This window comes from Alosa sapidissima, chromosome 5 (genome assembly GCF_018492685.1).
Source record: "Alosa sapidissima isolate fAloSap1 chromosome 5, fAloSap1.pri, whole genome shotgun sequence".
Classification (NCBI taxonomy): domain Eukaryota; kingdom Metazoa; phylum Chordata; class Actinopteri; order Clupeiformes; family Clupeidae; genus Alosa; species Alosa sapidissima.
This window is the reverse complement of record NC_055961.1, coordinates 6,907,876-6,922,875: the sequence shown is the minus strand read 5'-3', so window position 1 is coordinate 6,922,875 and position 15,000 is coordinate 6,907,876. Positions and strand designations below refer to the sequence as shown.

Genomic DNA, 15,000 nt, shown 5'->3' with positions numbered 1-15,000 from the left:
CACGCACGCACGTACACACAGAATGGACAATGATGGACATCACTTTCAGAATGAAACCAATCAGCCAATCAGAATCCATTGAATGTTAAAGGCAGTCAGTGATTGGTCAGTGTGGATGCTCATATTTCTTGGCAGAACACTGGGCGGACCTTAAATCTAAAAGTGGGCGGAGCGTCAGAATGCTCCCGTTATTACCTTCATCACTGCGGGAGGAGGAGGGCTCAACCAATGTGAGCCTTGATTGGTGGCTTTCTGCCAACGTGAGCCGTGATTGGTGGGATTCAGCAGGCCCCTCCTCCTGGTCTCCATCCAGAGAACTGTCAGTCAGCAGGCCTGCCCTACAAGAGCAGAGAGAGAAGAGTGTATGAGTGAGTGTGTGAGTGTGAGTGTGTGTGTGTGTGTGTGAGTGAGTGAGTGAGTGAGTGAGTGAGTGAGTGAGTGAGTGTGAGTGAGTGAGTGTGTGTGTGAGTGTATGAGTGTGTGTGTGTGTGTGTGTGAGTGAGTGTGAGTGAGTGTGAGTGTGTGAGTGTGTGTGTGAGTGTGTGTATGAGTGAGTGAGTGTGTGAGTGAGTGAGTGTGTACGTGAGTGTGTAAGTGTGTGTCAGGAGGAGAGAGTGTGTGTGAGTGAGTGTGTGTGTGTGAGTGAGTGTGTGTGTGTGTAAGTGAGTGTGTGTCAGGAGGATAGAGCACATGTGTGTGAGTGTGTGAGTGAGTGAGTGTGTGAGTGTGACATGAGGAGAGAGAGCAAAGAGTGTGTGAGTGTGTGAGTGTGACATGAGGAGAGAGAGCAAAGAGTGTGTGAGTGTGTGACACATACATAGAGAAAAAGAGATAGAAAGAAAGAGAGACAGAAAGCATATATACCCATGGCTGTATAGATGTGTGTCTATACACCATTATAGATATATGCCCATCTTTATACACCGTTATAGATGTGTGTCCATCTCTATACACCGTTATAGATGTATGTCCATCTCTATACACCGTTATAGATGTATGCCCATCTCTATACACCGTTATAGATGTATGTCCATCTTTATATACCGTTATAGATGTGTCCATCTCTATACACCGTTATAGATGTATGTCCATCTTTATATACCGTTATAGATGTGTCCATCTCTATACACCGTTATAGATGTATGTCCATCTTTATATACCGTTATAGATGTGTCCATCTCTATACACCGTTATAGATGTGTGTCCATCTTTATACACCGTTATAGATGTATGTCCATCTTTATATACCGTTATAGATGTATGTCCATCTTTATACACCGTTATAGATGCTTGTTGATTAATCTATATTTGGAAGAAGCTGTAAGATCCCCTATCTCTGTTTCCATGAGTGTGTTTGAGTGTGTGTTGGTTACTGCGTGTTTCCACAGGGTGTGTACGTGTTATGTGCTTTCCAGCATGTTTTTTTTTTGATAGTGTATATATATGTGTGTGTGTGTGTGTGTGTGTGTGTGTGTGTGTGTGTTACCCTAAGGTATTTTTTTTTTGGGAGGGCTTTTTTGCCTTTTATTTGGACAGACAGGAAGTGAGTGGGAGAGAGATGGGGGAGGGGGGGGGTCTCCATGGGCACTTGGGCCGTTCATGGTGTGAACACTGTCCCACAGTGCCCCCCGCCCCAAGGTATTTCTGCGTGTCTTGGCAGTGTGTGTGTGTGCGTGCGCGTACGTGTGTGTGCATGTGCGTACGTGTGTGTGTGTTACCCGTATTTCTGCGTGTCTTGGCAGTGTGTGTGTGTGTGTTACCCTAAGGTGTTCCTGCGTGTCTTGGTGGCGGTGGTCAGGCCGTTGAGAGAGAAGAGGTCAGAGGTCGTGACCCCGTAGAGTGACCCCCCCTCACGGATGTCCCGCTCACAGCTGCTGCCCAGCGACGGGGGAGAGCTGTGTACGCTACGCGGCTTCACAACACCTACAACACACACACGCACACACACGCATGAACACACACACGCATGAACACACACACGCATGAACACACACACGCATGAACACACACACACGCATGAACACACACACACGCATGAACACACACACACGCATGAACACACACGCACGCATTAACACACACACGCATGAACACACACGCACGCATTAACACACACACACACACATTAACACACACACACACGCATTAACACACATGCATTAACACACATATAAAAACACAAGCACACACATAAGTCACACATTAACTTTTCTCTGACAATATATGTTAGCAAGCTATAAACTGATACATATGTATCTATGAGTGTGTGTGTGTGTGTGTGTGTGTGTGACTGACCCTCAGCCATGCTGCTGCTGTGCGGTTCGGCAGGAGTCTCGCCCCCCCTCAGCTCCTTCTCCCCCCCCTCGAGAGGCCGACGTGCCAACACACTACTCAACACACACCCACTGTCCTGCTTCGGGGGAGACTTCTTCCCGCCTGAAAGGAAGGACACAGAGGTCAGAAGAACCAACACACATACCAGAGGTTACGCTAGACTTTTTTTTAACCGGACAAACGTCCCGACATACATCAAATCTACTGGACATACAGGGTGTGTTCGAAACGGGTAAAGTTGCTGCCTTTTAAGATATCTAACTGGGGAGCAAGGCAGCAAGTGCGGTTCGAAACGAAAAAACAAATTCTGCTGCCTTTTAAGATATCTTAGAAATCCCAAATAACGGTCATTTTTGGAGGCAGCATCGATGCACACTTTATGCTCCCTCCTACCCATAATCCCTTGCGGCAATGTCTGAAACAGCTGTGAAAGGTAAACAAACATGGCGGATGACATCGGTAATGGCTGCTGAATCTGTATGTTTTAAACAGCCATTTCATTGTCTATGCCTTTAAACGGCTATAGATCATAAACTGCACTGTATATTTCAACATGGCAGTTTAGTACGCATATTCACCACCAGCAGTTGGTTTTAGAGCAGCGGAGTAGGATTCTTTCATTCTATGAAGTCATGCATTCTGTAACTGCTGCAAACGCAGAACTGACATATAGCCTACATAATGCTGCACGCGCAGAACTGACATATAGCCTACATAATGCTACACTGACATATAGCCTACCTAATGCTGCACGCGCAGAACTGACATATAGCCTACATAATGCTACATGCGCAGAACTGACTTGTGTTTGCGTGTGTGCGTATTTGCGTGTGTTTGTGTGTGTGTGCGTGTGTGCGTTTGTGCATTTGTGTGTGAGTGCATGTGTGCGTGTGCATTTGTGTGTGTGTGTGTGTGCTTGTGTGTGCGTGTGAGTGTGTGTGCATGTGCGTTTGTGCATTTGTGTGTGTGTGTGTGTGTGTGTGTGTGTGTGTGTGTGCGCGTGTGAGTGTGTGTGCGCATGTACGTTTGTGCGCGTGTGAGTGTGTGTGCATGTGCGTTTGTGCATTTGTGTGAGTGTGTGTGCATTTGTGCATTTGTGTGTGAGTGTGTGTGCATGTGCATGTGTGCGCATGTGCATGTGTATGTGCATGTGCATGTGTGTGTGTGTGTGTGCGCATGTGCATGTGTGTGTGTGCATGTGCGTTTGTGCATTTGTGTGTGCGTGTGAGTGTGTGTGCATGTGCGTTTGTGCATTTGTGTGTGCATGTGAGTGTGTGTGCATGTGCGTTTGTGCATTTGTGTGTGCGTGTGAGTGTGAGTGTGTGCGTTTGTGCATTTGTGTGTGCGTGTCCCCCTCACCGCGGGTGTGTCTGGCGGGGCCCTTGAAGAGCAGGTCCAGCTCGCTCTTCCTGCCGTTGCCCTCCGGCTCTCCGGGGGGCGGCAGCTCCAGCTCCAGGGAGGGTCCGGCGCGCGCCTCCCCGCCCAGAGCCTCCAGCTGACCCTTCACATCGCTCATCTTGCTCCGCACCTCCGCCATCTGGGCCTTCAGCCGGATCAGGACCCCGGAGTCTGGGGCTGACCGACGCACTGCCTGAGGACGACGGTCACGCTCCTTACGAGAGGGGACTGCCGCTTAGAACGAGAAGAATGGAGGGATAGAGAGAAGAAGGGAGGGAGAGAGAGAAGAAGGGAGGGAGAGAGAGAGAGAAGAAGGGAGAGAGATAAGAGAGAGAAGGGAGAGAGAGAAGGCAGGGATAGAGAGAAGGGAGGGAGAGAGAGAAGAGAGAGAGAGAAGGGAGAGAGAGAAGAGAGGGGGAGAGAGAGAAGAGAGAAAAGTGATTGATTGGTCTCTGATTGGCCGGTTCTGTGTCTATCGTGGACTAAGCCTCCTCCTAAGAGGAGTGCGAGCGACAGACGCATCCCATGTCCAGGAGTGTGGATGTGAGTGCAGAGCCGGACTGGGGCACAACACACAACACAGGCTACACACACATACATACTACACACTGTAGCGTGACTATACAAATGTGAAGATGTGATAATAATTAATAATGAGAATCATAATTTGCTATTAAAATATTTTTAGTCATATTACTGCTTAAATCCAGCTTGCTCTAAAACAAATACAAATATGCAAATGCGGCAAGATAATGATAGACAACCAGTGTGAAACAAGTTAGCCTTATAATGTTTAAAAACTTAGAAGCTTAGAATTGAAGTGTGTTTTCTTAATTAAAAGCATAAATTATTTTTTCTAGAATAACCTGTTATGATTTTGCTTAAATGTAGAGAGTGTTTTTCTTGAACATATAAGAAAGTTTGCTTATAAAACTTAAAGTGTTTTGCTAATATTTACATAAAATGTGTTTGCTTAGATATAAAAAGTTTGTGTTAGAATTAAAGTGTGTTATGCTAAATGAGATGTGCTTTGAACAGAATGTAAAGACAGAATGTAAGAACATGATGTACCAGCTGTAAGAAACTGTTTGTCAGCAAAACAAAAAGCTGACTGACAACTAAGCAAAACAAAAAAGCAGAACCAAAATATTTCATGGTGAGACAATACCAAACTTGGACATGTCCTGCCTGACCGAGAGGGGTATAAAAAGAGAACGGCCCCTTCATCAGGGTTCTGACCGAGAGGGGTATAAAAAGAGAACGGCCCCTTCATCAGGGTTCTGACCGAGAGGGGTATAAAAAGAGAACGGCCCCATGTTCAGGGTTCTGACCGAGAGGGGTATAAAAAGAGAACGGCCCCTTCATCAGGGTTCTGACCGAGAGGGGTATAAAAAGAGAACGGCCCCTTCATCAGGGTTCTGACCGAGAGGGGTATAAAAAGAGAACGGCCCCTTCATCAGGGTTCTTCTTTTTCCTTCTCACTTTTCTTTGGACCGAGCGTTTAGCCTTTAGACTTAGACACTTTTCATTCCTTGTATTTTTTGTTTGTATTTAATAAAAGTCAAAATCCTAACCTTTGATTAGGAGTTTGTAAAAAATTTTTTCGTATTTTTCTGCCTCTCCTGTGTTGCTGAGAACCCCGGATGCCTTACAATAGGGCCTCCTGCTCCAAAGATTTGACTTCGCTCCGGGTAAGTAAGGCGTCCGTTTGAGGGCTACTTTCTAAGACACTGTATATGGGCAAAACACATACTGTACTGACATACACAGGAGTAGCGAACTCAGCCAGGCATTTGGCAAGGAAAGTCCTATGCTCCAGGGCAGACAAAAAACCAAAAAGGCTTTGTTAGCAAATTTATTTGGCGCGACAAATTGTTTGTGAAGCTAAAGTCTAGGACCCGTTGTGGTCTAAATGCACATCACACACCCAAGCGAGGATACGGAGGATAAGTGTATTTATAGATAGAATCTAAATTGTTATAGATCCGTTGTGGTCAATTGAAGTTCGTATATGTTACAAGAACTGTCATTTAAAAAGGAGCTTTAATTTTTGACAAGAATCCCCAAATAATAGGGTAGTTGATTTTCTCTCAAATCGACGAATGTCCGTAGTGAGTTTCTGACCTCTCTCAGATTTTGAAGACAAACAACATTTGCAAATACAGCTCTGAATTTCTTCCTGTTTTAGTGAAGTTAACTACATTTTGAAGTACAAAACAAGGGAATAGGTAACAGCGACTAAGAGATAGAAAGTGACTGAAGTAGTCCACCTTCCTTAGCCCCCAAACCCCAAATTAGGGATTTTGATTCAGATCCCCTTGTACAGCCTAAACCCGTCGAAAAGGGGCCCCCGCACCAGACACACACACTGAAAGATACTTCCTCTTTTACCCTGCGATATTATCACAGTCTGAAGACGAACACCAACAGGAGTAGCGATCTCAACTGTGTTAAAGGGAATCCCTTTGGACACCAGAGTAGTCACAAAACGCACACCTCCTCTTTTACCCTGTGAAATCCTCACAGTCTGAAGACGAGCGCACCCACACCTACAGGAGTAGCGATCTCTACTGTGTTACAGGAGCCCCATAGACACCAGAGTGGACACAAAACGCAACACACACACACACACACGTCGTGATACATGCCATGAGGTTGAGGTGAGGGTTGTGTCTGCGTGTGTGTGTGTGTGTGTGTGTGTGTACCCTGATGATATTCTGATTGAATGTATAGGGCTGATCGCCCCGCAGTGAGTCTATGTGTTTACGGTCTTTGAGTGTGTGTGTGTGTGTGTGTGTGTGTGTGTGTGTGTGTGTGTGTGTGTGTGTGTGTGTGTGTGTGTGTGTGTGTGTGTGTGTGAGTGAGTGAGTGAGTGAGTGTGTGTACCCTGGTTGTGCAGCAGCGTTGGCGGTCTCGGCTGCACGCCCCACAGTGAGTCCATGTGGTTGCGGTCCTTGAGGTCCAGCAGCTGGATGAGGATGACCGGGTCGATCTCCAGGAGCCCACTGGCGCTCGCGCTGGCCGCTCCGCGCCGACATGCCCGCGAGCCAGAATCAGAACCCACACCACCTACGCAGCCAGAGAGAGAAGACAGCACGAGCACGGCCGTCAAATAAAAAACATGATTTTAAACACAACCGGACATTACACATGCTCTATTCCGCTCTTCAATGAGACAGGGAGAAAGCAGTGGATGGAGAGAGAGGGAAAGAGAGAGAGGGATAGATAGATAGATAGATAGATAGATAGATAGATAGATAGATAGATAGATAGATAGATAGAGAGAGAGAGAGAGAGAGAGAGAGAGAGAGAGAGAGAGAGAGAAAGAGAGAGGAACACGCCTAACAATGCACGCAGGGCTGAATTAGGCCAATACCTTTTACTAATTAAAATTGAAAAAAGAGCTATCAAATTCTTCGAACATCTCGAAACAAGCGACCCCAACTCCTATTGTTATAAAGCCCTAAAAAGCCAAGAGATGAGTGTAAAAACAAGTCCCCTCATCCAGCTAGTTCTGAGACTCACACATACTAATAGTACAACTAACACAACTAATAGTCAGCCTCAGGACCTTGCCACCCTTTCTCAAACAATTCGGCCTAACCAAATTGCATGATGTTTTGTTTTATGTCTTAACACACTACTACGTACATGTATGCTTTGGCAATACAAATTGTATTTTTTGTCATGCCAATAAAGCTCAATTGAATTGAATTGAAAGAGAGAGGGATAGAGAAAGAGAGAGAGAGATAGAGAAAGAGAGAGAGAGAGAAAGAGAGAAAGAGAGAGAGAGGGATAGAGAAAGAGAGGGATAGAGAAAGAGAGGGATAGAGAAAGAGAGAGAGAAGTGTTTGTGACCTGCAGCTCCAGCGGCGTCCTCTGGCATGTGTCCCTCCTCCAGCTCCAGAGTGGCACCGTACTCCACATCATTCTCCCCTGACCTACACACACACACACACAGATAAGTTATGTCTGATAACATGTAGTAACGTGAAATAAACACACACACTGAGTGAGTGACAATAGGCCTACTGGTTAGGGAATCAGACTTGAGACCTGACCTTGAGACCGTGAGACCTGACCTTGAGACTTGAGGCATCTACAGTAACCCCCAACTGCTGCTCAGGCACCGCAGCAGTGTCTGGCCCACTGCTCTGGGTGTGTATATACACTCACTACTCACTGTGTTCACTGCTCCTAATGTGTGTGTGTGTGTGTGTGTGTGCTAAACACTGATGGGTGAAATGCAGAGGAACAATTTCCCTCAGGATGCAAAGTATCTATTATCAATCTGTCCAACAGAGTCAGAGCTCTCTGGCTTCTCTTTCAGTTGGAGGAGAATGTCTACAGAGCCATCATTAAACTACAGTGCTGATCTCATTAGACCACAGACCCACACACACACACACACACACACACACAATCTCTTTTTCTAAATTATCATCCTCTGAGAGATACACTGAGTGCCACCACTGCTACTAGGCTGTGATACCCATAAATGGCTGTGACGCAGAGTGTGTGTGTGCTTGAGTAATTGCTTGTGTGTGTGTGTGTGTTAAATTTAGTTGCTGCAGTCCAACAGGCAGTGTTGGGTTGTGATCGCTCCCTCTCTCTCTCTGTCTCTCTCTCAGGCGTGGGGGCGGATGAAGACTGGGCCTGGGGGCTTGCCGTAGCTGTACGGGGTGACGGACAGGAGGCACAGATGTGCTACTGGATGCTGAGTCACGACGCACACGAGCGCGCGCACACACACACACATACACTCCTTATTCTTATATACGTATATGCTCAAGCACTCATACACACACATATTTTCACACACACACACACATACACTCCTTATTCTTATACGTATATACTCAAGCACTCATACACACATTTTCACTAACACACACACGCATACACAGACACAGCGAACCCAGTCTACACACACACACACACACACACACACACACACGTGCATGTAGACCTGTGGGTGGGTGCAGAGCAGGATTTTTGAGAGCATTATAAGGAAAACATGGCAACATGAAAGAAAGAAGTGAGCGTGTGTGTGTGTGTGTGTATATGTGAGTGGGTGTTTGCACGACACATGCAGCAGTGAGAGTGAGTAAGAGTACTTTGACTATGAACAACCACACACACACACACACACACACCACACGCACGCACGCACGCACGCACGCACGCACACAAACTATTTCTCTTTCAGCTACACCCTCTACCAAACTCTCTCGCACACATTTTCAAACACTCTCACACACACACACTTTCTGACACTCTGACACACAGCTAAACTCTCTTTCACACGTGTTCTAATGCTCTGAACCCATCGTGTCTCTCCAAAGGCCATCTTCCCCTTGTGTGTGTTTGTGTGTGTGTGTTCCTGTCGGCCAGCAAGTCACCCTCCCCTTGTTGCTTGGTTGAGCCGTAGTCCAGTGGTAAGCATTGATGACCACTGCTCTGCACAACAACCTGCAAAAAACTGCTCTCTCTACATGCTCTCTCTACACACACACACACACACACACACACACACAGTGATAGCCGTAGTGGTTGCCTTGGTTACTCACATGGTCTCCTCGTCGATGTCATTCTCCTCAGTGTTGCTAGTTGCCGTGGAGCTGCCGGACGTGCTACTTCCGTCCAGAGGGTTCACCTCGTCATCGACCGTCATACAGTCCACCTCCAAATCACCGTCTGACAGGTCCTATCACACACACACACACACACACACACACACAAACACACAAACACACAAACACACACATTTAACACGATCCACCTCCAGATCGCCATCAGACAGGTCCTAACACACACACGTTAAATACAGTCCACCTCAAATTTGTGTGGTCAGACAGGTCCTAACACAAACCTACACATCGCCGTCAGACAGGTCCTAACACACACACATCGCCATCAGACAGGTCCTAACACAAACACACACATCGCCATCAGACAGGTCCTAACACACACACACATCTGGTGGTGGTGGTGTGTGTGTGTGTGTGTGTGGTCCCGTACGTTGGAGTCGTCCTGCTGTGTCTTGTCGTCCTCATCCTCCTCTGTCTTGCTCTCGGTCCTGCCCACTGATGCTGGCCCCGCCTCTTCTTCTGGCCCCGCCTTCTCTGCCCGAGACTCACGGACACCCCCTTTCCTCTGCTCTGGGCTCTTCTCATGGCGGAACAGCTGCATGGCTAATCTCTAAACACACACACACACACACACACACACACACACAATTCAGGTGGTATACTTCTCAAATGTTCAGTGTACATGATGTAACTGGTCTAAGCAGTCTCTGGCTGGATGTAGAGTGTGTGTGTGTGTGTGTGTGTGTGTGTACCTCCTGTAGATGGTGGATCTGCTGTAGGTAGCTGGTCTGAGCCGCCTCCAGCTGGCTGATGTACCAGCCCTGGTCTCGGCACTTCTGGAAGAAGGTGGGCGACCTCACCTGGTACCTGAGGAACACACACTTAGTGATCACACACACACACACACACACACTTCACCTGGAACCTGAGGAACACACACACACACAGACACACACACACACACACACCCCTACCTCACCTGGTACATGAGGAACATACACATGGGGTATGGAACAATCTCAACAGAACATATGAGTGTGTTCTAGAGTGGTTCTAAGCAGAGTATGAGTGTGTTCTATAGCAATGAGTGAGCATGTTCTGAAGAGGTTCTAACCTGAGTATGTGTTCTGGAGGGTTTCAAAGCTGAGAATGATTGTATTCTGGAGCAGCTTTCAGAATGAGTATGAGTGTGTTCTCAAACGGTTCTAATCTGAGTACGAGTGTGTTCTCAAACGGTTCTAATCTGAATATGAGTGTGTTCTCAAACGGTTCTAATCCAAGTATGAGTGTGTTCTCAAACGGTTCTAATCTGAATATGAGTGTGTTCTCAAACGGTTCTAATCCAAGTATGAGTGTGTTCTCAAACGGTTCTAATCTGAATATGAGTGTGTTCTCAAACGGTTCTAATCCAAGTATGAGTGTGTTCTCGAACGGTTCTAATCTGAATATGAGAGTTCTGCTTGGTTCTAATCTGAATACGAGTGTGTTCTGCAGCAGTGCTCACCTGAGTACGAGCGTGTCGTTCTGGCGGTCCAGGTAGCCCTCGGTGGCGAGCAGGTCCAGTCTGAAGAAGCGGTTGTAGCCCCAGCACTCACCCACCTCAAAGTCCGACGCAAACTCCCTGATGATGTTCTTACTGGGGTCACTGGAGCCCTGGTGCACCATCTCCACTCGGTACTCATACCTGCACACACACACACACACACACACACACACACACACACACACACACACACACACACACACACACACACACACACACACACACACAAAAGACAGTGTACAAACAGCGGACACAATGAGCTCCACTCATGCCATCGTGAGTCACCCCACCTCCAGCCCTCTGGCTTGTACTCACTTGGAGGTTTCAGACAGACCAGCTGACAGCTCCAGAAACACAGAGAGGTAGTTACCACGCACGACGCCGTTCCCATCCTAGGACACACACACACACACACGCACGCGCACACGCACAGTTAGTCCTTTACATGCTTAATAAAATTGTGAAACCTACTGTGTAATGAGTGCAAGCTTTGATTATTACTGGTATTGAGTAAGGCAGCTATGACTTCAGTTTTTCAGACAGGTTGTGTATATGTGTTTGAATATACAGTATGTATCAAGTGTGTGTGTGTGTGTGTGTGTGTGGTAATAGATACAGTGTGTATATGTGTGAGGGAGTGCTACGCTTACAGGGTAAACCTTTAGTCTCCAGCAGAGGCCTGAGATCTGCAGTGGGGGGCTGTAGACAGGGTCAGCCCGCTGCCGCAAAGTACTGCAACACACGCACACACACACACACACACACACACACACACAGCTCTGTAACCATGACTGTAGAGGAGTTTCATGCATGCATTATGTTCCCATAGTTACTTATCGTCCACTTATCATCCCACACACACGCACATGCACACACACACACACTTACCTGAAGCTGGACAGCACAAACACGCTGGAGTCATAAGCAGGAACCAGCTCACTGCACACAGAGAAGAAAACATGAGGAAGCACAGAACACACACACATCAAATTACTAGAGGGGGATAGATTTGAACTGTGAGAGTGTGCGTGTGTGAAGTCGGGTGGTAAAATTGTGTGTGTGTGTGTGTGTGTGTGTGTGTGATAACCCACCTAGTGAAGTTGGGTGGTACAGGCATGTGTGTGTGTGTGTGTGTGCGTGTGTGTGTAAAAACCCACCTGGTGAAGTCAGGCGGTACAGGTATGTGTGTGTGTGTGTGTAAAAACCCACCTGGTGAAGTCGGGCGGTACAGGTGTGGTGACGAACGACTGCATGGGCTTCCTGTGCACCTGCTGGAACATGAGTAGAATCTCCGGGCTCTTGGAGATGAGCTCACTTTTACTGCAGGACCTCAACTACACACACACACACACACACACACACACACACACACACACACACACACACACACACACACACACAACGGTCCAAAAGTGCAACAAAACTGCATCGGCCTCTCTAGTTTGGTTTTAGATTGGCCACTCCACTGCCACCACAAGCATAACGTGGGGTTCCTCAAGGCTCCATCCTGGGTTCAGTCTTTATATATTTCCACTGGGAAATGGGATCTATTCTATACCCATGCTCATAACTAACTGCTTACGTAATGTTAGTTACATAAACATTCTTTGAAAGCATACAAATGGCACGCACATCCAGGGTCTACGTCTTGGATGCTAGACAAAAGCAAGTCACATATCAATAAAATCCGCACACCATACATAGCTATACATTTCATCGTCTGAGGAAGGGCTTGCCCCGAAACGTCACATCACGTCATTAAATATCTGCTTGACAGAGCTACGTCTGGTGTCCAGACTTAGTGGTATTGCTGTGACATAAACATTCTTTGTCACTGTCCTGTATCCAGGTGTGGGAGTTCTGTGTGCAGGTGTGGGCGTTCTGTGTGCAGGTGTGGGCGTTCTGTGTGCAGGTGTGGGTGTTCTGTATCCAGGTGTGTGTGTTCTGTATCCAGGTGTGGGTGTGGGTGTTCTGTGTGCAGGTGTGGGTGTTCTGTGTCCAGGTGTGGGTGTTCTGTATCCAGGTGTGGGTGTTCTGTATCCAGGTGTGGGTGTTCTGTTTCCAGGTGTGGGTGTGTGTGTTCTGTGTGCAGGTGTGGGTGTTCTGTGTGCAGGTGTGGGTGTTCTGTGTGCAGGTGTGGGTGTTCTGTGTGCAGGTGTGGGTGTTCTGTATCCAGGTGTGGGTGTTCTGTATCGGTGTTCTGTGTGCAGGTGTGGGTGTTCTGTGTGCAGGTGTGGGTGTTCTGTATCCAGGTGTGGGTGTGTGTGTTCTGTGTGCAGGTGTGGGTGTTCCATGTTAGGGGTAAGAGGATATTTGTCTCTTACCTGGTGCTCTACTTCCTGCAGCAGAGACTCCAGCAACTCGGTCTCCTGAGTCAGGGATGTCTTCTGACCTACACACACGCGCACGCACACACACACACATATGATAAATGTAGTCAGGGATGTCTTCTGACCTACACACACACACAGGTACACAAGCACAGGCACACACACACATACACACATGCACACTCATGCACATATGATAAATGCAGTCAGGGATGTCTTCTGACCTACACACATGCACAGGCACACACACATACACATATGATAAATGCAGTACTTTGCAAGAGTTTGATGTGTTACTGAAACAGTGCGTGCATGCGTGTGTGTGTGTGTTTGTTTGTTTGGTTGTTTGTGTGTTTGTGTGTGTGTGTGTGTGTACCCATAAGTGTGATGAGCTTGTTCTTGAGCTGGTTGTCCAGTCGTGCGATCATCATCTCCACGGCGTTCCTGATCTCTCTAACGCGTTCATCCTTCGCCCCACGCACCGCCTCCACATTCTTCTCCTGGTGGGGGCAACACACACACACACACACACACACACTCCACTCAAATCTCTCAAACAGGACCAGCATCACTGGACTAGTGCTATCTGAACTCATTTGGTGGAGCAGTGCGGCACGTTAACATCAGACACTGCCAGGCGTGTGGATCTCCACAGGTTTACCCGACACACTGTAATGGATTTAGCCTCCTCGCGTCCTGGGGCCTACAGGGACAAGTTAATGGGGCCTGCATTTAATTATGGCTGCTTCCTGAACCCCCTTTCAGACAGAGTGTGACAGCCGCTTATTCAGCGTGTATTTAGTGCGTCCAGTCTGAAAGCTACCTATACGAGTAACTTAAAAAAAAGAGGCTTTTTATGCCTTTAATTTGACAGGGCTGTGGAGAGAGTGACAGGAAATGTGTGGGAGAGATATAAGGGGTCAGGAAATGACCCGGGCCAGACTCATGGACACCGAACATGGTATGAACGCTGTAACCAGTAGCGACACAGTGTCCCCCCACTACACGAGTACCTTAACAGGCTAACTAGCCCTCTTATGATCTCCTGTTAGTTACACAGTTAGGGCTCAGCCTCATTAGCAAATCTTCCAATGACCACATCCAAGGACGGGGGGGGGGGGGGTGTCAGAGTAAATTCACTAGGATGCTGTCAGAGTAAATTTACTAGGATGTTGTGAGAGTAAATTTACTAGGATGTTGTCAGAGTAAATTCACTAGGATGCTGTCAGAGTAAATTCACTAGGATGCTGTGAGAGTAAATTCACTAGGATGGTGTCAGAGTAAATTCACTAGGATGCTGTGAGAGTAAATTCACTAGGATGGTGTCAGACAGGATGGTGTCAGAGGAAATTCTTGTCCCATTATTTCTCTTAGGATTGTGTCTCCAGCTGGCTGTTACATAAGGCGTGAGTGTGAGTGCTACTCCAAACTGCTTTCTGTGTCTCTCTGTGCTGTGCTGTGCTGCTGATGAGAGGGACTCATTGCAGTGGGCTCACACTGCCCTCTGCTGGCCACACTGGGCGTAGCCACCAGCTGTGGTGACGGGATGCAGCAGGGCCTCCTGACAGGTTGTTAACTGGACTGCATGTGTGTTACCATGTGCTGTGTTCAGTGACTGTCTGCTGGTCTACTGGCATACATGGGCGTTTTTATGATGAGTGGGCATACATGGGCGTTTTTATGATGAGTGGTGTGGTGTCTGTGTTGTAGCTGTTTGGATTGCTACCACTTTCCTCTGCACTGTCTTTTGGTAAAGATGAGGAGCTCTCTTTCTCCCTCTGTGTGTGTGTGTGTATGTGTGTAT

The 15,000-nt window shown here is 47.4% G+C and overlaps 1 protein-coding gene across 1 annotated transcript in view; it reads right to left on the bottom strand.

The window, feature by feature from the left end:
* The window catches only part of trim37 (tripartite motif containing 37), a 24,964-nt gene that overhangs the window by 3,297 nt on the left and 6,667 nt on the right, over positions 1-15,000 (bottom strand). The window contains exons 8-23 of the mRNA XM_042091665.1: positions 13,573-13,696; positions 13,191-13,258; positions 12,076-12,200; positions 11,755-11,805; positions 11,517-11,598; positions 11,182-11,258; positions 10,828-11,007; positions 10,076-10,190; positions 9,754-9,933; positions 9,303-9,439; positions 7,591-7,673; positions 6,619-6,801; positions 3,694-3,966; positions 2,296-2,436; positions 1,761-1,923; positions 196-338 (exon numbers count right to left, since the gene is read on the bottom strand). Of these exons, the coding sequence (XP_041947599.1) occupies positions 196-338; positions 1,761-1,923; positions 2,296-2,436; positions 3,694-3,966; positions 6,619-6,801; positions 7,591-7,673; positions 9,303-9,439; positions 9,754-9,933; positions 10,076-10,190; positions 10,828-11,007; positions 11,182-11,258; positions 11,517-11,598; positions 11,755-11,805; positions 12,076-12,200; positions 13,191-13,258; positions 13,573-13,696 (2,125 nt within the window). The remainder of the gene's footprint in view (positions 1-195; positions 339-1,760; positions 1,924-2,295; positions 2,437-3,693; positions 3,967-6,618; positions 6,802-7,590; positions 7,674-9,302; positions 9,440-9,753; positions 9,934-10,075; positions 10,191-10,827; positions 11,008-11,181; positions 11,259-11,516; positions 11,599-11,754; positions 11,806-12,075; positions 12,201-13,190; positions 13,259-13,572; positions 13,697-15,000) is intronic.